At 31.2% G+C, this 25,545-nt stretch overlaps 1 protein-coding gene across 1 annotated transcript; it reads left to right on the forward strand.

The window, feature by feature from the left end:
- Positions 1-11,746: 11,746 nt before the first annotated feature.
- LOC140452351 (uncharacterized) lies at positions 11,747-24,788 on the forward strand. The gene is made up of 6 exons (XM_072546555.1): positions 11,747-11,883; positions 14,981-15,050; positions 16,748-17,511; positions 18,926-19,286; positions 21,047-21,360; positions 24,005-24,788. The coding sequence occupies exons 1-6, from the start codon at positions 11,782-11,784 to the stop codon at positions 24,578-24,580; spliced, it is 2,187 nt and encodes a 728-aa protein (XP_072402656.1). The 5' UTR covers positions 11,747-11,781; the 3' UTR covers positions 24,581-24,788.
- Positions 24,789-25,545: the final 757 nt, after the last annotated feature.

The following is a 25,545-nucleotide window of genomic DNA, read 5'->3' on the forward strand; positions in this document are numbered from 1 at the left end:
TAACCATTTTATCGACCTTGTCAGCTAGAGATTTCCAATTGTAAAGGCATCGTTTAGGCAGTTTAAACAAAGTATTCATTACCGCAAGATTATGTTCTAGGCAGAATTCTATAAGGCTTTCTCCTCTCTCATTTCGAACACCGAGTTCATATGGTCCTACAGTAGACTCACATCTTCCTTCTCCAACTTTGGCGTTAAAATCGCCCATGACTACTGTTATATCTCTAGATGTTGTATTTCGTAGGGTTTTTTTGAAGGTCATCGTAAAATTTTTCAATTTCGTCCTCTGTTTTATCGGCGGTTTTATCCACTATTAAAAACTATTAATTTTGAGTTAAGTTTTAATAATAACTTATGCATCTGTCTTCAACATTAATTGTTGCGGCATAATGTGGTGATATAATTTTATAAGTTTTAATAAATATCGTGAGAGATATGACAACAGATTAGATACAGATAGAACAAAACGTGGGAAAGAGACATGGTAAGGAACAAGTCATGGGAAAGTATGGAGTCTGTGAGAGAAATTAAAAGGGAGAAGGACGCAAAGTTTGCACCCTACCAAAACATGAATATTGCAAATACATTCTTTAAGAAAAAAATCAAACAGAAAATGGACTTGGGTAACACCAAATGGAACCACTAAGAACGAAATTGACTTTATTCTAGCCTAAAAGACTGCTACAATAAAAGATGTCAGTGTAATAAACAAATTTCAAATCGGTAGCGACCATCGACTAATCAGAGCAAAAATTGTTCTAAATCTGAAATTAGAAAGAATAAAATTAATCACAAAACTAACAGTAACCGGTGTAAATATTAACAGTGTGAAAGAAAACTCAGATCACTACCAAAGGACAATTGATGAAAGATTACATGACCAAACCTACAGCTCTCAATTAATGGAAATCATCCTTTTAGTACCAAAAAGAAATCGGAGGCACGCAACAACAAAATAAACATAGTAAAATGTCTGATAAAACCAAAATAATGCTAAAACAAATAATGGAAACGAAAGTAAGTAGCAATATACAGAGAATACAATACACAGAACTTTGTAAGATGATAAGGAAAATTATTAAGGTAGACATAAGAAAATACAATAAAAGTCTGGTTGGAAATGGAATCGAAAACAGAAAAACTATATGAAAATAAGAAAAGTATTAATCATTAGAAAGAAGCAAATCGTTGCTCCAACAAAAGAAAACACCAGAATTACATGGAGACATGAAATAACACAATTCGGGACTAAATTCTACAACCAACTATTCAAAGCCCTTAAAACACTTAAACACCCTAAAGAATATTAGAGAATCGTGACCAGAAATGAAGAACGACTACATAAGGGAAGCTGCACCATAATCGGTAGAATACGCTGAGAATGATGATGATGATGATCTGCTTAAAAGTTTGACATTATTCTTCGTTCACAAATTGTTGAGAGCACGAAATATGCCTCAAACTCATAAAACGGTCGTAAATCATAGGCGTTCCTAAGGTGTTTATTCATTAAATAATAATATAATGTTTTAACACTGTTATATATAATATTGATATTTTAATACTAATATATTAAGCAAAAAACAATTAAAACTTTTACGACTAATGTTGGTTATTATATTATATTACCTAATAAAAATAAGAATTTAACCATTAACAATTTTGTTAATAAGAATACCTTATCTCTTTGGATATTTCAATACTAATCTTCGCGTTTAATCACTTTACTAGAAAACCTGGAATTCATATCCGAAGGTACTATTCGTTGCAAGATAATTAAGATGGAATTCCCCAGATTTTTAATAATATAATTATATTCGAAACTTAACTTGAAAGGGTGAAGTTATTACAAACGAAAACAATTTTTTTGTTTAGTACGTTTTTGATAGCATGTAATTAGCGTCTCGAATATTTCTTTTGCGAATTATATGCAGTGCGTGAGTGATTTTTTATTCCATATACCTACGAACATATACGTACCTTTCGCTCGTGCTCGTTTTGTTGGATTGTTTGTGATGGCTTCATCATCAAGTTTTACACCGGTACTGTTTCGTACACTCAGTAAGTCTGTCTATTCACCAAGAGAGAATACTCTTGTCCTGAATGTTCACGATGCTCTGGTTTCTCAGAATCCCTCCCACAAACACTGTTTGCAACATAGTCGAAAGTTGTGCCAACATGCCTAACATAGGAGAGTCAACTTTATATAGGTTCCTATCAGAAAGAAAAAAACACGGTATAGCTAACCCAAACACAAACGAAAACTTAAAGAGAGGGAAAAAGCCTATTGAAATTGATGAATTTGCCAAAAATGGTATTCGAAGGAAAATTCATGGATTTTTTTTCAAAAAATAAATACCAAACCTAAACAAAATTTTACAAGAAGTTAGAGACGACCCGGATTTGCCTCATATCGGACGAACTAAATTGTGACAAGTTTTAAAAGAATTAAATTTCCTGTGGGAGAAATCAGACCGAAAATCACTTTTGATTGACTGGGAGGAGAAGATGATGTTGGAGAAGAAATTATCTAAGATTCATACGAAAATTCCGGGCTGAAGAAAGGCCCATCTTCTACCAGGATGAAACGTGGGTAAACTCAGGTCATACTCTAAAAAAAATTTGGTCAGATAAAAATATATTAAGCTCTAGGCAAGCCTTTATGGAAGGTTGGTCTACTGGTATCTCCCCACCTTCTGGTAAAGACAGTAGATTAATAATTTCTCACATTGGCAGTGAAAAAGGATTTGTTAAGCTTGGTTTGTTGGAATTTCATTCCAAAAGCACAAAAGACTATCACGAGGAGATGACAGCTACAGCTGATGTTTTCGAAGAGTATTTTGAGCAAATGATTGAACACATACCACCAAATTCAATTATAGTATTAGATAGTGCACCTTATCATTTACGACTAGTAGAAAGACTTCTAACGAATGCGTGGAAGAAACAGGATATTCTTGACTGGCTGCGGAATAAGTATCTGCCTTACGAAGATGGAATGGTAAAAGCAGAACTTTTAAAAATTGCCCGGCAACACAAATCTAAGTTCAAGAAATACGTAGTTGACAAAATGGCGGAAAGGCGAAACATCACAGTCTTTAGACTTCCACCCTACCACTGCGAAATAAATCCAATTGAACTCATTTGGGCACAAATGAAAAGTTATGTGGCTAGAAAAAATACGTCATATAAAATACAAGCTGTACGTGAATTGTTATACGAGTCTTTATAACATATTACAAAACAAAACTGGAAAGATGCAGTAAGACATGTAATAGAAGAAGAACAAAAAATGTGGGATCTTGATAACATAATTGATGCTACCGTAGATATTATTAACCTAATTATTAACCCTCAAGACGACTCGGATTCCGAAGTTGATCCTATTTATTTTGAATTTGAATAGTTTTCTAATCGTAATTATATAAGGTAAGTAATAGTAGTTGTAATCGTAAGGTATTAAAGGGGAAAGGCGCAAAATGTCGCCTGTCAAAATGTTCAATGTATTTTAAATGCATCCATTTTTTTTTCAAATCCTGAGAAAACTAAAAAGCATTTTTGAAAAATTTAAAGGCAGAATGAAATATTTTTTAGAATAAATAAAAAGTTTCTTTTGCATGCAATATTTTCAATTAAAAATTATACTATATTTTCTCTTTTATTTTCACCCGTTACATAACATATTAAAATAAACATTGTAGAAGTCTTCAGGGACTTTCTGCCCTGAGTAATAATGTAATCTTTCATTCTGCGTTTAAATTTTTCAAAAATATTTATTAGTTTTCTCCGGATTCGAAAATAATGGATACATTTAAAACACATTGGAAATTTTGCCAGGCGACATTTGGCGCCTTTTTCCTTAATTAAATAAATGTATCTTTTACAAATGGCAAGAAACTTTTTATTTTTGAATAAAATAAATAAGTTTTATTAAAAAATACAATTTACATAAGTCCAAATTTAAAAAATATATTTATTTAGTTCAAATAAATGTTTCAATCATATACTCTACGACACTGGTCGTTCATCTCTAATCATTCAAAATACCCCCGTAATAGGATTATAAGGTATTGTATTCCTTCAGATATAAGGTGGGTTAGTCGAAAACGTCTTAAACCGTCAGTTTTAGGTTGGTTTTTACTATTATATCGTATTACCTATCCTCTCTGTATTTCAGTTTTCTAATTAGGGTTAAACTTGTAGTGAGCTATCAACAAATTGTGAACCGACTGTAGACTATTTTTATAGTTAATGTTGCTTTGTTACTACTACTAACATGGGTGTTTCTAACAAGGAACTGATTGATACGGTTTTTGTGCTTAGAGAGTGTAATAAAAATGTAATAGTAGCAACAAGAATTTATTATTAAGAAATGAACTTATAATCCACACACCACTCTGACCCACAGTCAAACAAGATGGTAGTTAAATGTTTTTCTGCTGGAATTCTTGAAAAGTAGACTATTTGACCTTAACTTTTTCGGGACTCACGTAAACGGAGAAATGTTTCTACATTTTTTGGACAAGGAATTACCGGAATTATTGGAAGCAGTACCGTTGAACATACTTAGGAGTATGTCGATATTATATGACGGGGCTCTAGTATATCACAATTTTTTAGTGAATGAGCATTTAAATGATAATTTTCCTGGAAGATGAATTAGAATGGCCTCCACGATCTCTAGAGTTAAACAGATTAGACTTTTTCTCTGGGGCTATATAAAAGACAAGGTGTATGAAACACCAGCTACAAGATATAAAGAAGATAATTAGAAATTAATGTATATGATTAAACAGAAATATATTAAGCCGCTCTTTTGAAGATCGCTTGCAATTATGAATGGACTCCAACGAAGGTCATTTTGACCATGCATTATAAATTCAATGATTTTCTTGTTATTTTTCTTAAGTAAATACATTGTTTGAACTTAAATACTAACGTTAATACTGAACTGAAAATAATAATCTAAATTTTATAAGGGGCATAAAATTTAGATTTTGTATCAAGATTAGGATAAGAGTATCTATTCTCTTCATAGTCTAATTATTGTCAAGTCGTAGTTAATGGGTATCTTTTATTAATATTTTACACACCAAAAATCTTGACTACTTATCTATTTTGATATCTCATTAAATATTAACGAATTAAGGATCAGTGTAGATTATTATGTATTTTTTTTAATTATTATAATAATATATATTTTAATATAAAATAATATTTTATTACAATACTAAAATATAGAAGATTACACAAGTAGAAGACAAGTTATAACAAACGGTGTTCGAGAAAAAAAAAGAGATTACTTGAAAAAGTAAGATCACTACAAAATCCACAAGGAAAATAATTCCTGCAACTGGCTGTATACCACGTATAACAAAAAGAGGTTAATCTTTGTATGTGGGTATATTTTATTTTATAAAAAATGCTTTTAATGTTGCCCTTTTAAGGGTTTTTATAAAATAAAATATACCCACATACAAAGATTAACCTCTTTTTCTTTAAGATCACTACGGTAATGAACAACCTCAATTTAAAATTCGTTGGAAGACAAAGCTTCAAGTATTTCCCGGAACTCCATACTTAACTTGTTTTCATGGAAATTTATGTTTGAAACAAAATAAATTTTTGTTTGTTTTTGTCACGTGCAGTGACTGTAAATTAATAGTAACTATCGGTCATACCTTTCTCTGAATTATAAACAATAAAGTAAGGGATATTTTAGATTTTCAAATCATTTTTGAATACACAAAACACACAGGTTTAGATGATATAACAGACTGTTTATAGGTTTATGTCATTGCGATCGATGTTCTTTTTTTGTTAACATTCTATTAGTTTTTCGTTCTTGACATCATCAAAGGCCTTTTTATAATCTATGAAACACAAAATGCATTTGTGTTTGTAACAGTAACATTGACGAAATGGCAAAAATTGCTATACTAAACAAAAAAACAACGCGTACCGTATGTTATAAGAAAGAAACTTCTTTTACTTGAGGCATTAAAAAGCAAGTCATATTTAATAACAAATCTTTTGAACACCGAAAAGATAAGGCAATGTTGCGTAAGCTGTTATCAAGAAATATTATAACAAAGTATAGATTAAAACGGAAAATCGCAAGCATGCTGTCTACGTCTAGATTAGAGCACATACAATGCAGCAATGTCAAAAGAAATAAAAAAATATGATGAGACCTTACGAATGAAACTTTATGAGACTTTTTTTCGAAATAGACAGCAGCAGCAGGTTATGCCCAAGAAAAAAAGATTTTATATCAAAAAAAGGCCAGAAGAAACAAAAAGGATTACTTGATAAGCCGTTACATAGAGATTTTATGAAAGAGAGTAATATTTTATGCAGCTATGCTTCATCGTACAGCCTTCTGCGTCCAAAGTTGGACATAGGCCTCCCCTAATTTCTTACAGTTTTGTCGGTCTTGAGCTTCCTGCAGCCAATTCACAGCGATTATTTTGACGTCGTCTGTCCCTCGTGTAGGTAGTCTACCTCTGCTTCTTCGGTCAGCTTGTAGTCTCCAAACTGTATTTTTTCTAAGTAAGCTATGCTTAAAATCGTGAATACAATTAAACAAAGAAAGCTTGAATATCTATACCACATATTGAGACACGATAAGTACCGTCTACTGAAATTGATTGTCCAGGGAAAAATAGACAGTAAGCGAGGGCCAGGCAGGAGAAGCGCCGCAAACAAGATCAGATTGCCATGTTAATAGCCTACGTTCGCAACGGACAGGGCACTTGAAGAAGAAGAAGCTATGCTTACTTCTGTAAAAATAGACCATTTCGGGTAGTTTTCCCTAATGTTAATAAAAGACACCTGTCTATGTACATAATGTTAAATGATATGGAGCTACTTATTAAAAAACTGAAAATTCTCACAACGATCGTGTGTTGGAACGTAAAACAAATAATTAAATCATTATGTTGCGAAGAAATGACAGAACAATGTGTAGAAAGGAAATGCCAAGATTGTGTTCAAAAGTAGACTAGATTTTTGAAGTTTAATGGAGAAGACGCGGCTACACGTTGGAAATGGAGTTCGAAAACTGAAAAAGTATGTATTGCTGGAAAAGAAAAAGCATGCAGGAAAGTCATTAAGGCTGAAATAAGAACTAACAAGTACAATGTTTACAGTTCTCTCCTCTCAAACACTGGCATTTTACATGCAAATCATCAGTACAAGGCTTCACAGAAAATAAAAAATTATCTGAAAGAAAATTAAGTTCTTGTAAACTTGGATTTTTCTGAGGACTATGTATGTAAATATGCAAAAGAAATTCAGTCCATGTATTTCCGAGTTCTGAAGAGCAGGCAGTACTTCATACTATAGTAGCATATAACAGCCAAGGAGACGAGGTATATTACAAAAAGCTTTTACATGATAACAGAAAGCCCGAGAAAAGATCCCACTGCTATAATGGCGCACTTGAGACCTGTTTTCAATATTTGGATTATACTGGTATCGGATTTGACTGTAATTGACTTCCTAAGAGACGCACCTTCGACCCAGTACCGTAATTTTGATCCAGAACTCGCTAAAAAAATGTCCAAAACATATAAATAACACACATTTCAATCAACGATTTAGAGCAGCACTTAATGTGCATCAACTAATTTACTAAAAAAATTCAAGCTGGATAATGTACTTTAGAAGACTTACATAATAATAATAATAATAATAATAATAAATGTCTTTATTAGCAACAGATTAAATTTTCTTTACAATGAAATATAATATCAGTAGGGCGAGATTCAGTTTGTGTACCACTGTGCAACAGCGGCACACAACTGCTCTTCCACCTAACCCCCTGAAAATAGGATAGATAGACTATATCTAAATAATGAAATTGTATTTACAATAAAACATAAAAATAATAAGTACATATTAAATTTATAAATTATAAACTATTTATTTTTTTTAATTCTTAAATTTTTAAATTACTGTTCAGCTAACAACTGCTCATAAATTAATCTCTTGAACTTGACTCTAGACAGATTTTTAATATTGTAGGACAAACTGTTAATATTGCAAGCAATTGAATATGAAAATGAACGTTTAAAAAAGGATGTTGTATGTTTAGGTAAGGTGAGGGTATTCTTGTGTCTAAGATTAAGATTATGAACGTCCGTCCTATAAGTTATTCGATTGTACAGGTATGGTGGAACTCTCTCTTGAATGATTTTATGGTAAAAACATAAAGCATGGAGTTTCCGACGATTTTTCATATTTAGCCACTTGACTACAGTGAAAACATGACTTATCCTTTGAAATTTCCTGATGCCAAAAATCAAACGCAAACAAGAATTTTGCAATTTCTGTATTCTCCATGAATCAAATTCAGTGAGACATGCATTGTAAAGCACGTCACAATAATTTAATTTTGATAATACCAGAGCATTACATAATAATGACTTTGTGGCCCTACTTAATAAATTGCGGCTTTGATACAGTAATTTTAAAACGGCGTAAGCTCGTTGTAAACAAATACTTACATGATATGTAAACCTTAAATCTTCGTCGAACCAAACCCCAAGGCTTTTAATCTTTTTGCTAAAAATTAAATTGTCATTTCCTAAGATAATTCGATTGGCATAATTCTCTAAAAATATTTTCCTATGGAGATTCCTCCCAAAAATGATACCCTGAGTTTTTGATGTATTCAATTTTAAACAATGATTTTGAGAAAAAATCTGCAGCTGAAGAAGGTCATGATTTATTGCATTTACCGCTTGATCACACTCATTTGGATAAAATGACATATAGACTTGGGTATCGTCTGCATAATAATGTTGTGAACAGGACAAAAACACAGAAGGAAAATTAGATGTGTATATAGAGAATAAAATTGGACCTAATATAGATCCTTGAGGCACACCAGTATTAAGATCTAGAAATGAAGAAATATTTTGATTAAGTTTTACTGCTTGACATCTATTAGAAAGATAGGATTTCATTAGATCAACTGCTCTCGCTTCTAGACCAATATATTTTAAAATAGAGAATAACAAATTATGGTCAATTGTATCAAAAGCTTTTGAGTAGTCTAGAAGAATTAGAATTGATATTTTGTTTTGGTCATATGCTCTAAAAATATCATCTGTAATATTTAATAAAGCAGAAAGACAGCTATATCTGGACCTAAAACCGGACTGCATCATAGGGATTATGTTGTTATTTTTTAAATGCGTTTGTAACTGAATATCAATCACCTTTTCCAAAATTTTAGATAATGAAGGCAGTACACTTACTGGTCTTAATTCATTCATGCTTTCTGTATTTTTAGTCTTCGGTAACGGAATAACATGTGCCCGTTTCCATTTAGTGGGAAAAATTGAATTTGTTAAGCAAAAGTTAATGATATGTGTGATATACGGTAGAAGAAAGGGAATACACAGTTGAAGCGTTAATATGTTAATACCATCATCACCAATACCTTTACTTTTTTATATTATTAATATTATGTAAAATATTAATTTCAGATACTGTTTTAAAGGTAAGAGAAGAACTGAGGGAATACTTAAAGTTATTTTCATAGAGTATTTGTGTATCAATGTCTGCTTTCATGTTTGGTATGACTTCAATAAAGTGTTTATTTATCTCATTTGCATTCCACACGTTTTTAATTTCAAAGTTATTTTTGATTTTGCAATTATTTACCAAATATTTTAAGTTATTCCACATATCTTTAGAAGATTGATCATGTATGTTTTTAAAATATGATTTTTTCTCCCTTATAGTCATGGCTGTTACTAAGTTACGCAATACTTTGTAGTCATTCCATTGATTTATATTTCTAGTTAACTTGTAAGCAGTAAGTGCTTTATCCCTATCTAACATTAATTGCCTGATGGTATTAGTTAACCATGGAGCATATTTCTTTGAGATTCTAAAAGTCTGATATGGAACATGTATGTCAAGTAAAGTAATGATATTATTAGAAAGAAAATCGACTTTACTGTCTATATCTGGCAATTCATATATTATTCTCCATGGTATAGATTCCAGATCAGATTTAAATTGACTGTAATTTAAATTTTTGAAATTCCGAGTAGTAATAAATTTATTTGTATTAGATTTGACATCACAACCAAATTTTAAAACAACCAATTCATGATCGCTTATTTCTGGGATATGTTTTACTTCAATAGACAAGATTTTATCCTCAGTAGATGTGATTACATAATCAAGCAGAGTCGATGTGAACTGGGTGATTCTAGTTGCTATATTTACCATCTGCTTTAGTCCAAGACCATCTAATACATCTGTAATGAACTGTGTGGAATAATTATTGGTATTTAACAGATCAACATTAAAATCGCCCAAACAGAGTAAATGATCTACACTTGGCAGTACTGATGATAAAGTTGTTTCCAAAACTCCAAAGAAAGTTTTATAAAATGCTCCATAAGGATTATATAAAACACCAATAGCTAGTGTTTCATAACGAAGAGAGAGTTTTAACCATATCTGTTCAATTTCATTTGATGACTCAATCAGCACATAATTTATATTACATTTTATGTAAATACCTACACCTCCACCTGTGTCATTTTTATTCCTGTCGACTCGCTCAAAGTTATAGCCAGGTATATCAATGTTCTTACTGGATATTGATTCCTTTAACCATGTTTCACTTACCCAAAATATCTAAATCATTTTTCAAAATAAGTTCTTTTACATCAATAAAATGCGCAACTAGCGATCTAGAGTTTATATGAGCACACTTTAAACTACTCATGTTAAGCTTAGATTAGATCCTTACTAAATTGGTACAAACGAATATGTAAATAATTTAAGCAAAATTTGTAGATGAATATTATTTGCATAAACATATACAGAATGTCAGCCTCATGAAGAAAGTACATCTTTTGGCTTAGGAAAAATTCCACTGGAGAATTCAATTCGTATTCTTTTTAACTTGCAATGTAAATTTTAATAATTTATCTGGTTGCCTATAAGTCCAATTAACCAAATATTTTTTCTTAATTACACTGTTAGATATCTGTCTAAGACATGACGTTATTTACTCAGCGAGAGAAAAAAAAAAAGAAAATAAGGCAACTGAAACAGAAGTCCGAGGGTGATTTTATTTTAGTAAAGTTTGAAACGAAAATATGTGTTATATATAAAAAAGAAATTAATTTCCAAATAAAGTTTTGTCAACACTAAGGCCGGTCTAAATCAACTCAACGCAATTGATATTTTAGAAATTTTTTATGTTTTTCTGTAGTAGTTTATATCAAAATGGAAGTACATATTTTGTATCGTTTTATTGCATACCAATTTTTCTTTAATTGTTACGAACATAAATTTCACTTAACAGAGAATTACGTCAACACCGTGGACATTCAGTCAACTCCGAAGTCACAACATTTCCGTGTTTTGGAAATATTTAAAAACGATCTCTGCTGATATCAAGGGTAAGTTGTTTAGAAAAAATATTTAAAAATAAAGTAATTCTAAACCAAATCATGTATTTTGGCGAATCACCCGTATACCGTTTCAGTATTCTAAATAAATAGGGATATTCCGATGATGCACCACCCAGTATATCTTGAATATTTTTAATTCCTAGTTAGAAATTCCAAAAAATATATTTAAATTTATATCAATTGTTCTTTTCTTAAAAAAATGTGAAAGTTAGGTTTTATCAATTTCTCCCATCCGGGCACAGGTAATAAAAAGGAGGTAGGTATTTAGAAAACAATTAAAATGTTTTAACCCCCACTTTTTTAACTGTGTATATATTGTAATTTCCATTTGATGAGAAAATATAAATTTTGTTATTACTGTGTTAAGACCATAGTGTATCCAGTGTTGATCCGGAAAGTTGTTGTGTCTTCATCTTTACCAACGATGGAAAAGGTAAGATATTAGTATGCATTTATTTATTGTTTTAAAATGTTTTTTCATCGTTTCGATATATTTAAACTTATTTGACTAGTAATTTATAGCTTAAAGTGTATTTCTATATTAATTTGCTCGGCGAAATGGGATTTCTCTCGTGACTGACAAATCCAGGTATTATCCAAGTTTTTTAGTTATTATATGCCTATATAAAGAGGTCTTTTTCTGCAGATTTCTTTTTTTTTAATTATTAACAATTTAGATGTTAAAAGATGTAAACAACAAAAATATGTAAAATTAATTTGTTGCTTCCGAAACTGCAAAATAAGACAAAATCGTTAATTGTTTATAACTATTGTAAAAAATCATCCTAGATGTTACTGCGCCAGTTGTGTATTCCTTAACAAACCTTCACAATTTCAGATCGATCCATCGATGAGTTTAAAAGTTATTTTATTTATTTATCTCAGAGAAATTTTTTGTAATAACATCAGTCAGAAAATAATGAAAATACGGTAATTCTACGAATACCAAAGAGTTAAGTTATCAATATGTATCAAAAAAGTGAAAAAAATTAACAACGCAAACCTCTTCTGCAAAATTTCAGTTACTTTTGATTTATAAACATTTAAAACAACTTTTAAACTATTGTTCGTAGATAAAATCTTTTTTCATAATATTTGAAAAGCTGATAATTTTTACACAAAGAAAGAAATAAAAAGTTTAAAATAAAAAAGGGCCTATTAGATGAAAAGTAGGAATTATTTTTTTAATTCAAAGCTAATTTGCTTATAATAATTAAAAAGAAGTAATTAGTTTCATTTTAAAGGTACAGACTTGAACTTCATACTCTAAAATATTAATTTGAATAGAATAAAAAGAATTTTTTGGCAAAAATATATTTTTTTAACTGTTTAAACAAATGACATTGTTTGTTTAGTAATAATAATACAATATTATATATTTGTAATGCATCCAAAGAGTACACACAAATTAAAAAAGATCAAAATCCATAAACTAGAATCGGAGATAAAAAAATTTACAATCATTTAATTTTTGGTTCCTCTTTAACATGGTCCGACTAATCTTTTTTTTTTCAGCCTCATTTTTAACACTCATAGACAATGCTCTCTAACAACAATTTTTTCCTTAAATTTGTGTACAACTGTCAGCTTTTAAATATGAACAAATATTTCGTCTACGAGTAATATTTTAAAAGTTATTCAAACAGTTAAAAATTATTTTGAGGTTAAAAATAACAGTAATTTTGTAAAACTGATTTTTGCTTATAAAAATAATTATTTTAATCTTTTTGAAAGGTAAACTTTCATTTGGTATGCCTAGAATTGCCGTATCTTCATTATTTTCTGACTAATGTTATTGCAAAACAGGTATCTTCGATAAACAAATAGACTAACTTTTAAATTAAACTAATTGATGGATCCATCTGAAATTTTGTGGGTTTGTTGAGGACCACAATATGCAACTTTGTGCGCAATAACAAATATCTAAATTGATCTTTACCATAGTTATAAATAATTAACGATTTTGTCGTCTTTTGCAATTTTTGAAGCAACAAATTAATTTTTTAACTTAGTAATCTCCTTTTTATGTTTTAATAGATAAAGTGTTAAGTAATAGATAAGTTAGTCCCGAAGAGGGTATTTTTTGTTATTTCACTGTACTATGATGTATTCTTATCTCCGTATATATGTATCAGCCCTCTTGGTTATTATTTCTTTTATAGTTACAATTACTTGTTTTTTGTTACATTCATATTTTTCTGATACTGAATATTAAGCATATTTTACAAAAACATTTATTGTAAATATTAAATACACTCATCGCTATTAACATTTTTGTTTAAAATAAGAGAAATCATTTTTAAATGAATCTATAAAGAATAAGTAGATATCGTTTTATCCATGTCTTCATGTATTCCAAATATATTTTCATATTGCCATTTTCCTTTTTGATTTCTTATTTTTTCCGCGTAATAAAACTTTATTTTTCCTTTCCTGTTTTGTTATAAATATTTGTTTTCTACTGAGAATAACAGTTATTTTGAATATTTTTATATTCTGCTCTGTTTTCTGTTAATTTAAGACAAAGAAAGCTGATTTATTTATTTTTGTTTTTATCATAACTTCATTAACTAACGGACGTTGTTTTTTGATGGCATAATGTTTTGGTAATTACATTTTAGTTTACTGTTTTTGTCATTGAATTTGTTAATTTTTTGTGAAATAGTATCTATCTATAGTCCAAAATCTATTCATGAGTTGAAGATAGGCCTCTCCCATTTGTCTCTATCTTCTGTTTGTCTTTTCCACATTGGACCTGCGCTTTGCTCAATGTCATCTTTCCATCTCATTTGCGGTCGACCTCTTGACCTTGTTGCAGTATATGGTCTCCAACGGCCAATTTCTTTATTCCATGTTCCATCCTGATATCTTTCGTTATGCCCGGCCCATTTCCATTTTAATTTCAATGCATGTTCGACAGCGTCTGTTGTTTCGGTTTTGCATCTTATCCACTCATACCTCTTTTTATCTCTCAACGATATTCCCAACATTTGTCTTTCCATAGCTCTTTGAGTTTTCTTTATTCTATCTAAGTTGCTCTTGGTACACGTCCACGTCTGGGTACCATATGTCAGAACAGGTAGGACGCATGCATTAAATACCTTCGTTCTTAATTTTGAAGGTATTTTTTGGTTTTTGATAGTATATGAGAGTTTTCCGTATGCAGCCCACCCCATTCTTATTCTTCTGGTTATTTCTTTAGTCTGGTTACTTTTGTCTTTGTGAAATAGTGTACCAAAGTATATATTGTTAGTCTGTAAGTATTAATAAATGTACTCAAATGTACATTACCTTTGGTTGTGCTATTTTTTTCTGTTATTCTGCATCTAATAATTCGTATTTATTCTGCTACTAATTTTCACTTTTTTGCAATAAGTTGCAAAAAATGTGAATTTATCACTACACAACTAGCTGACAGTGCTAATGCATTTTCGGTTATTTATCATTATTTTTCTTACAATTTTAATTCTTTCATATTCATGTTTGACAGTTTTACATTGTTTAAGTCTTAATACAATAATCTATTTTAGGGTAAATCTGTAAACCAAAAACCAGTGAAGTTAAATTTATCAGTGATTCTGAACAATAAGAAAAAGAGAGGTAAGAATTTTATTACTCACAGATATGTAAACATTTAAGAAATTTAGTATCCTAAGAAATTTAGATGCTTTTTGATGATAATATTTTATACTTAAACAAAAGACGGAGGTAAAGTTTGTTTAGCAGTAAATGGTTGACTTCAATATGTATAATATTATACCGACTATAAACATCCTGGGTTAACCAATAATAGTATAAAAGGCCCGGTTTCAGGTAACAATGGTTTACCTGAGGTACAAGCCCATTAACAATGGGCCAAGTCAGATAAATTTAATAATATTTACGACCGCACTAATTAAAGTCATCCATTTTCTGCTAAACAAACTTTTTTATTTAAATTACTGGACATTTTAGACATGAAGTGTCGAATGTACTATTGCTTGTTGACATGGCTAAAAGCCGTTTTTGCTATTATTTGTGCCTTTGACAATCATCGCATCGTTTCACGAATTCTGCAATATCTTTTCTTAATTCGTTCCAAAAATAATGTTTCCTCATATTATTGTATATTCTGTTTATACCTCCAAGAGATCACCTATTGGAAACATGAAATCATTAATTATTAGTCTTCTCAATTTTTTTCCATGTTTCCATCCTTTTCTTTCTTCTCCAGGTTCTAGTCGCTTGTACTCTCTTCCCATTAAAAATATTTCTGCTATTTCTGGCGTTTCTTTGTAGTTGCTCAAATATTGCTTACCTTTTTTCCTTTACTGCTATTATACATTAATTATATTTCCATTTAGTATTTTGGTTTTTAGCGGTCTCAATTTCTTTTTTGCAGTATTATCTTATCTGTTAATATTCTTCTTTCTTTATTGGGTTCTTGAATACTTCAACATTCCATTTTTTAATTTGCTTATTTTACCACTGTCAGTGAGTTTCTGCCGCAGTTTTGCATCCACAAGATAATGGCAGACTGAGCAGAGTTCGCCCTGCGATACATCCTACATAATGTCTTTGAATTTTATTGCATACTTTCCTGTAGATCTTCATGGAATCTTTCTACCTCATCTTCCTCAGCATCCTCCGTCGGTGCATATACATTAACGATTGTCTTGTTGTAATACAATTACTCCCATTTCACCTTGTCCAGTTTCGTTTCTGGAGTGGTATAGTGAGAATTTATTTTTACGACTATCTCCCTGACTCTTCCATCTGATTTCCTGTAGTATCAGTATTTTAACTCCATATTTTCCAAGTTCGTCTGCCAAACTTATCATAGACCCCCCTTTAAGAGGATTCGTACATTTCAGGTTCCAAATTTTAATTCCATGATCTTGTCCATTTTTCTTTGCTGAGTTCGTCGGTGTAAGGATTACCCTACCATCCACTGTGGGTTGGTTTTCCGATCCCCAGTGGGGTTTGTCAGGCTACTGGTGTATACCAACTTGCTGGTAAAGATATGGATTAAGTAGGAGAGACGAAGTGGTGCCAACAGGATATGGCATCATATACTTCGATTTACCTTTCCCTTTCACACCTTTGGTTAATATAATACTAAGATTAAAGTAAACTATATTATATTTAATTGATATTCTTACAGAGACTCAAAACTAGGTACCATTTTTAGAAAATAGTTTCTCTTTTCCAAATCTTTTCATTCAAATTTAAATCAATATTCTCTGTAAAGTAAAAGATACTGCATTACTGTATATATTCTAATAATCTGATTCATAATTTTGTATTTTTTTATTTAGAAGAACCCACCGTTACTAGTTCTAGTGACATTACGCAAATGTGTCCCGATTCACAAACCGAAATGCAGCATACCAGTGACCACGATAAAAATGAAATTAATCAGATAAAGTTAAACCTAAATATTTCTGATATTAGCGGTGAAAAGACTGATACTAGTCAGTCTTTTGAACCCGTTTCCTCGAGTACTGATGGCTTAAATCAAAGTGGGTCAAGCCCTAGAAAAATGTTAAGTAAAATTAGACTGTCCATTAACAATGGAGAAGATATTGAAGATTTTTTAGTTTTTTATATAACGCCAAAAGAGGAACAGTCCACAGCCATTAAGGATGTTTTAAACATCATTGATAAATTAGAGTTGACTAGAGTAGAGAGCAAACATTTGTGGGAAAATGTCTTTGAAAGTCTTCAGAACAGCGATACATATGTAAGTGACAAAGAAAAAATAGCGACAATTCACGAATTAATTAAGGAGAAATATAGATTGGCCTTAGAGGTGGATGACGACCAAAATCGATATTGTCATGCCTCTGGTAATCAATGTACCAATTTGCATTGCTATGGAAGGAACCGTAGTTCAACTACTTCAATATTGAATAAATCTGATTCTACGCCGAAGCAAGAAAGTGCACTGCATCCAAAGAATGTACTAGAAGATTGTCTTTTAAAAGTTGGACCTAGTTTGGCAGAATATAGTCCTATTACAAGAAGGTCCGAAAAATTATTTTCAACGACACCTTTAACGAATACTAGGAATACGACTGGGGTAAGTTAGAAACAGTTTATTTTTATTTTTATTTTGTGATATATTTGAACATCTTTGAACTGAATTATTTACGGATAAGCATGTACTGGCCAACATACTAGTTTTTAAAATAGAGATTCTGATCCGTGCCCAAAAATTACTAAGTCTAGTTGCAAAAGGGGCTTTCGTGGCCGATTGAGGTCTCTGAGATTTTACAACTGATTTTGATGAATTTTGACACGCTGATCCCGAATCTTCTACATGATAATCCGAATTTTTGTGTAGGAATTTGTTATTAACAATCTTTTTAATGCTTTTTACTAATAAATTATTAAAACCGTTTACTGTTTATAACTCTCGTTTATTACTGGTTTACTGTTATACTGATTTAAAATCATGTCTTTTTCTTTTAAAAAAATAAACCAAATAAACTTCAAAAAACGACGAGATATTGCAAATTTTCCTCCAGTGTGCCTCCAGTAAGTTGTCGTTCCATCGTTTTCGTGTCTTCCTACTGATCGTCTTTGATGTTCTCCACCTTGCATCTACGTCATGTATTTGTACTGAAAAGGGTTTTCATCTCTGCCGTCCTCTGTGATTTCATCTGCTGAAAGAAGATGTTCTCATCTTCTTTCTGACATTCTTTTGTCCTCTCTGTGTTAGGTCGTGTTTGATGACTGTTTTGTAAATTTTTCCTTTCGTTTCTTTCCCGATATTTTTATTTCTCCGTATTGTTTCATTCAGGCACCCTGCGGCTCTATTTGCTCTAGTCGTTTGTTTTTTCACTTCTGTTTCGAGCTTGCCGTAACTAGATAATTTGATGCATAGATATTTAAATTCCATTACTTGTTCTATTATCTGACCTTCTAGCTCCAATTTACATCTTAGTAAATTTGCTGTTATAACCATGCATTTTGTCTTTTTCGGGTAAATTAACATGTTAAATTTTCTGGCAGTTATATTAAATTGGTACAGCATACGTTGCAAATCATCGTCTATTTTCGATAGTTTTGATTATTCCTAAAGGTATCTCTCTTGCGTACAATAAGTGGATAACGTCCTTTAATTTGACCAGGTCAAATGCCTTCTTAAGGTCTACGAAACATAGATATGCTGGTTTGTTGTGTTCTAATGATTTCTCTTGCACTTGCCTCATTATAAATATAGCGTCGGTGTATGATCTTCCCGACCTAAAACCTAATTATTCTTCTGCTAGTTGAGAGTTAAGCGCATCAGCTAGGTCAATTTCAAATTACTGTATTTTAGCGAGAACTGCATCAAAATGAGTATGCAGTAATGCAGTAAATCTGAAAATGTTCGGATTGTGGTTGAAATGAATTAAGTTTTATTGTATTTGCTTTCTGTTACTGATTTTTCATCCACTATATTTTACTTGTAGTCGATATTATTTATTTAGATTATTTATTTTTTGCAGACTGACAAAAGCGTAGGTTTTGATGCAATATATGAACATGGTAGCGAGCGTAGCGACACAGAAAGTGTTGGTACCAGCAATATATCTGTTCTCATTTCTGAGTCAGATGATAAAACCACCGAAAATTCCATTTCCATTTACAGAAACAAAAACAGAAAGTGCGAAGATGCTGATGATCGGCTTTTAGAAGAAAATGTAAATATTTTGACCAATCACAAAACACATAATTTACTTAAAAAATATGCTACGCAAAATGAGCTGATCAATCAAAGTTCGAGGGCCGTGAATGTGTGTAGAAGTTATCCCGACTTTTTTGATCCACAGGTCATCGTGGAATCTGAAAAGATTTTATTGTTAGCAAGTAAGTGCTTAACCTCTTATTTTTTAATTGTACCAATTTTTTAACATACATTAAATTTTTTTCTAAAGAATGTTGCCTTTTAAATATATTCTTTATTTTCATAGATTTCACAATATTGTGTTATTCGTCTGATATTGGCATTGGTTTGTAGATTATTTACATCTATTATAAATTTTTCTATACTTTTCTTTTTTATCTAACTTAGCGTCTTTTATTTAGTCTTCTATTCTATCTTAACCTAACCTAACCAATTCTTTCTAAGCTTTCCTCTGCCAACTTTTCCCTTTCTCTCCTTCTTTACTAATTTAAGGTTAGGGATAGAAGACAATTACAATCCTGGCTTAGAAACATACAAAATTGGTGTCATGTCGCAGGTGCTGATCGCCGATTTCTTGTTCTTCTTCTAGTGACTCCAATAATAAAGGTTGGCTCTTGCAAATTCGTCTCTATCTTCTGCTTTTCTTAAAATCGTGTTATGTGTTCAACTCTGCCTAGTCGCGAATTTTTTTCAGCCAGGAAATTTGTCGTCTACCAAGACCCCTTTTTCCTTCGATATTACCCTTTATAATCAGCTTCAACAACTAATTTTCTTTTCTAAGTATGTGTCCCAAATATGCTGTCTTTCTCCTTTTAACGGTGCTCAAAAGTTCTCTGTCTATTCCCATTCTGTGCAATACCATATCGTTTGTAATATGATCAGTCCATGGTATTATCAAAATTTTTCTAAAAAGCCACACCTCAAAAGTTTTCAGCTTTCTTATTGACAGTCCAAGCTTCGGAACCATAAAGAATATAGTGGATATAACATTTTACCATCCGATATCAGTTTTGTAGATTGAGTCTTTGCCTACTCAGAAATTTTCTCATATTCATCAAGGTTGCTCTTGATCGCTGTATTCTAAATCAAATTTCTAATTTCGGATTTAGATCTTAAGTAATCCAGAGTCTCAAGTACTTCGTTTTGTCCACTTATTCCATATTTTTATTTTTTATCAGGATCCTTGTTATGACTTTACCCCTTTTACTGATAACCATGGTTTTTGTTTTCTTAATGTTTACTGTTAAACCAAACTGTTCTCCAGTATCACAAATTGTGTTTAGCGTCTGCAGGTCTTTCTCACTTCCAGCAAAAATGACTGTATCGTCGGCATAACGAATGTTATTTATATTTTCACCATTTCTATCGATCCTTTCTATACAGCTTTCAAGTGCTTGTCTAAATAATTCTTCTCAGTATATATTAAATAGTAATGGTGAAAGTACACAGCCTTATCTCACATCTCTACTTATAAAGCTGCAGCGTATTGTGTTTACTGCTCATTGTTGTACAGGTCTTTTGCTTGGTATGTTCTAAATATACCAGGGACTCTTTGTATCTGATATTAATTCCTTTTTTCTTCGTCTGTACGGTCGTCTTGGTTTATTTTTTCCATGTGTAAACTTAAATTTGGTTTAACGGTGCACTTGTTCTACCTATGTTTCTATCATAGCAGCTATTAAAGTATATTTTTTGTTTGAAACCGATTCTGAATATGTGTTATATCCCTAAATTGAAACATACTATTTCTCTCCACGTCCTGATTGTATGTTTTAACTGTTTTAATAACGAAACTAAAAAATCTCGTATACTATAAATATGTAGGTGTATAGGGTATTTAAAATTCGTCGTATTCTGAGCAACTACTCTTATAAAACCAAGAAACTTATAAAATTAACAAATTAATATGACTAAATACCAGTTTCTTCTATTTTAATTCCAGATATAAGAAGAGAGGCTATACACAATGCACTACAAAGATTAGACATTGATACTGAAGATTCCATAACGTCTGGTACACTAAAAATCGAAAATATATCTTTTTACACAAAAAGGATGAATCCTAGAGCTCCTCCGCAGTTTAACAGCTATTACGTGTGCGTGGTCCACTACGGAACTACTGTTTATGCAACAAAAACAGTTCAGCAGTATTTCAATACAATAATTAAATTTGAAGATATTTTCACTTTCGAGAATATTAATTCAGATTTTGAAGTAACAGTTAGCATTTACGGTCTTCAGCAAAAGATGCCACAAGTAAGTTATTTATCATTTTTTTATTTCTATTTTTCTCAAGTTATATCTAAATGATATTCCAAATATGATTCTGAAACTATTTTCTTTTGGCATTATTTATTATCTCAGTCATCTCAGTCTTTGATTTTAGGTCTCTGATATTCGGTCCTTACAAATATTTTCTTTCTTTCCCACACTTGGAGCATGCCTTATTCATCGTCCATGTTTTACTGGCATATAATGCTATAGGTCTTATCATTGTCTTATATATTCTTATTTTGGCCCCTGTAAATCATTTTCCTTCGTAATATCTTATCTAAAACAAAGATACAACGATTACCAACCATAATTCCGCTTTGATTTCTTCCATAATATTTGGTCTCCTGGTAAATGTTGCTTCTAGGTACTGGAATCTTTGTACTTCTTCGAATTTATCTATTTTTCGTTCTGTGATTATTGTCAGGTATTGTCCTTCAGGTATTCTCGTTCTGTCCATTCCATATATTTGGTATTTTCTTCATTTTTATATATCCATTTATTTCTCGCTTTCACTCTGACTTTTTAGTATTTTTTTTTTGTTTACCTCTGGCTATCAGTACTGATCAGTATTGGTGCTTTTGTTGATATACAAGTCATGTTCTGTTGATTCTGGCTTATTTGACGACAATTTCAAGAAGGATACCGAACAACAGTAATGACAGTGGGTTCCCTTGTTACATCCCATCACTGACTTCAAACATATCTGTTTCTTTACCATTATTTTAACCCAATTCTTTATTTTTCTAAGTGCCACTCTAGTGCCTTGTATATATTTTTTTATTTTACTCTGCCAAAAGCTTGTCTAAAGTCGATGAATACGGCCACTGTAGATTGCTCGTATTTATAGCTTTCTGCTGCTTTCTTTTATGCATTTTAATTTATCTTAATTGCATTTTATTTTCTTAGATCTTATGATTCTTTTGGCTTGTTTTCTTTGTTCGTTGTATTTTTTCTCTATATCTGGTGTTTTTCTTAATAATCTATCTATTTGAATCTTAATGTATTTCGTTTACACAGTTCTATTTTACATTCCTCATCGAACCATCCTTTGTATTCCTCTTTATATTTCTATTACTTACTTGTGCTGCTTTGCTCGTACATACTTTTATTTGCATCCATGTTTGTTTGATATTTCCATTTTTTGTAGTATAATTCTCTGGTTACTATTCTTTCATATTTACTTTGTTCTTCTTATGGGAACAGGTTTTTCCGTTGGTTTCTAAGAACTTATATAAGCTGCTTTAGTTGTGTTAGAAGAATACATTTATCCTGGCTATATAACTCAGATCTTCAAACGAAAAATTTCTAATTTTAATATACGATATATCCAGAATTGTCTCTGCTGGCCATCGTTGCCTTTAAATCCTCTTTATGGTATCTGGAAGGTAAGCTACCATATGTTTGAATTTAAGTTGTACTTCATCTTTAATTTCACTCAATTTTACTTCTATGAAAAACATTTATGATGTTGATGAAGGACTGTTCATATCAATTTTCCTTTTTATGACCGGACACTATTTTGTGTAGGTAGTTCTTAAGGATCACAACTCTCTGATTCCCCATTAGAGCAGTTTTGTAACTTCCACGATAATATTTTGGAGAGGATGTTGCAGCCCTGCTTTTTTTTGCAATTTTGCGGGAGTATTTTTTGCACAGTCCTCTGGCTAAAAGTTTCCATGGTAATAACAGGCTGCTTCCTCATATACCTAAGCTCATGCACCCCCCTCCCCGTTCGGAAAGACTATGCATGGTTGAGCTCCAGATAAGCATTGTCAAGATGCCTCAAGTTTCACGATGTTTTTGTAACTCAGAGTATGGAAATCGTACTTTTAAGTTGGTTTTAATGTTGTGGGTACTAGTCACTCTTTCTTAGTCTGCGGAATATTATTTTTGGAAGTCGCTTCATTAGCTTTTTTATCTTTAGAATCAGCATTTTTTCTTTTTAAATTTTATTAATCTCCATTGGTTTGCTTACGTTGTTGAGCGAAATAAAGGCTTGTAAATACAGTGCTTCCAATGTAGCTATATCAAGCATCATATAAAAATAACTGCTGCTTGGTGTCTCCAAAAGACCGTTGGATCCGGCATAATACAGTTACTTTGCCGGTTGTCCTCTGGCAGTAGTGTATCTGGCTCAAGGCTCATTATCACATTAAGGTGGAATAGCACGACGGACCGTTTCTGTTAATCTTCTTTTACTTTTCTCTTTCATTACTGTATTTTTTTTGTTTAATATTTTTGTTTTTTGCATATTCGATATAATCATCATTACCTATCACATTGTAATAATGGAAAATCGCTTATAATTAACTTAGCAAACCTTTTCTGATTATAATAAACTGATTGCAACAAATTAATGTAATTCCTTAATTTACATCTGTGACCTGTATCCTTATCTCATCGTTCATTATTCTAATAATAGCAGGTAGAAGTTTTAGGATATGGGAATGATATGTACATTTGTTTATCTAACTATAACAAAATAGGAGCTTTTGCCATTGTTGTACAAGTACAGGTACTAAATTATGCATACCAAATTAGTTTCTTTTTGAGAACTCTGAGACTAAAAACATTTAATTTATATAATACGACAAATATATTAACATGTACTCATTTTATTTTTAAGCATTCAATATGGCCACCAAAAATTAAGGGACTAAAATTACCTTTGCCTAACATTGTAAAGGAATCATTTTTTGTTCTGTGGGGTACACGCACCATCAGACCTTGTCAAAGACATTACAGTATATACGACCTTCAAAAAACTCCATTAGACTCACCGATTGTTAGTACATTCAAAGCAAACGTTACCACTGATTTCGTTATTCGTGTGAAAGAGACAGGATTCCTCACTTTAGGTATCGTAATCCAAGACTATATCCGTTGGGAGGAAAAGTGGTGTATATTGGAAGGATATAAACTAAAATACTGGGACTCTAAACAGGATGCAATCAGTCGTGCCCCGGAGGGTGAGATAAATTTGAAAAGTTGTGTTTCTTATCAACTTGATGATGATCTTGATGAAGATATCTGCCCAAATCCAACAACCGTATGTATAACTATCAAAGATGAAAGAGACAAGAGAAAATATTATTTCTTATCCACTGACGACCTCGCTGACTTCGAAAAATGGACCCGACAGATAAACACTGTATTCTTTCACCTGAAAAAGTGGATTCAGGGTGGCAATCGTAGGCGCTAATTATTGATTAAGAAGACAAATTCAACAATTTCTACAGGACCTGGATTTTTTTACAAATGGGAGGTTAATTTGATTATATCTGTACGTAATACATTAAATTTTTTTAAGTACTTAAAATTTTTGATAACAAAAAGTAACATTAAAAATAAATTGGATATATTTTTACTGTAATGTATTTTGTTCGAAATAAAAATAAGTTCGAAATAAATTTTTCGTTTTATTCCAGTTTTGAATTTTGTAGCTTACTGTAATCATAAACTTATATTACTGACAGGCCATATTACTTAACAACAAATGAAAGAAGTGCTGTTATTATTACAAGGAGAGACATTTTATATTTTGTGTGCAAAAAATACAGTTTTGTTGACTGCAATGTAAAAATCTTTTACTGACAACGTGGTTTTTCATTTAAAGTGATTTAAACATAATTGATGTCTTTTATAAACTATAAAAAATGTACCTAATTAATAAACTCATACTGAGTCTTGAATTTTAATATTTTGTTTTAGCATTTATATCACTAAGCACTCCTTCAAATTCAATAATATAGGCGGTACTGCAAATGTGTTTATTTGATCCACCCACTGTACCGTATTAATATTTTAATTAGTTACCTGTAAAGGAGGTTTTCTTTACTAGCACTGTATAAATCTTCGGATTGGTTACTGTTATCAGTACAGTCGAAAACAAGTTATTTGGCACCAATAATAGTGATATGACTAATTTGTAGGCATGATACATTAAGTAGACAGTTTTTTCTTTAATACACCGATAAAACGAGAATGCTGAAAGTGTTTTATAAATAAGCGGAATTTAGTAAATAATTATTTTTTTATTAAATTTACAAATTTACAAATCTGCTATTGGAACCTATTAGTAAATGTGAATATTATAGATACATGGGAGGAGAAATTATCCACTGATAACACTAACAAATTAAACAATTTTATTGTTGGATTACATTT

This window comes from Diabrotica undecimpunctata, chromosome 10 (genome assembly GCF_040954645.1).
Source record: "Diabrotica undecimpunctata isolate CICGRU chromosome 10, icDiaUnde3, whole genome shotgun sequence".
NCBI lineage: Eukaryota > Metazoa > Arthropoda > Insecta > Coleoptera > Chrysomelidae > Diabrotica > Diabrotica undecimpunctata.

Excerpts from the sequence above, each read along its gene's own strand:
- LOC140452351 (XM_072546555.1), top strand. The coding sequence starts at position 11,782 with ATGAGAAAATATAAATTTTGTTATTACTGTGTTAAGACCATAGTGTAT. Across the intron at positions 15,051-16,747 it reads GAACAATAAGAAAAAGAGAG|AAGAACCCACCGTTACTAGT; the intron begins GTAAGAATTTTA and ends TTTTTTATTTAG. Across the intron at positions 21,361-24,004 it reads TTCAGCAAAAGATGCCACAA|CATTCAATATGGCCACCAAA; the intron begins GTAAGTTATTTA and ends TTTATTTTTAAG.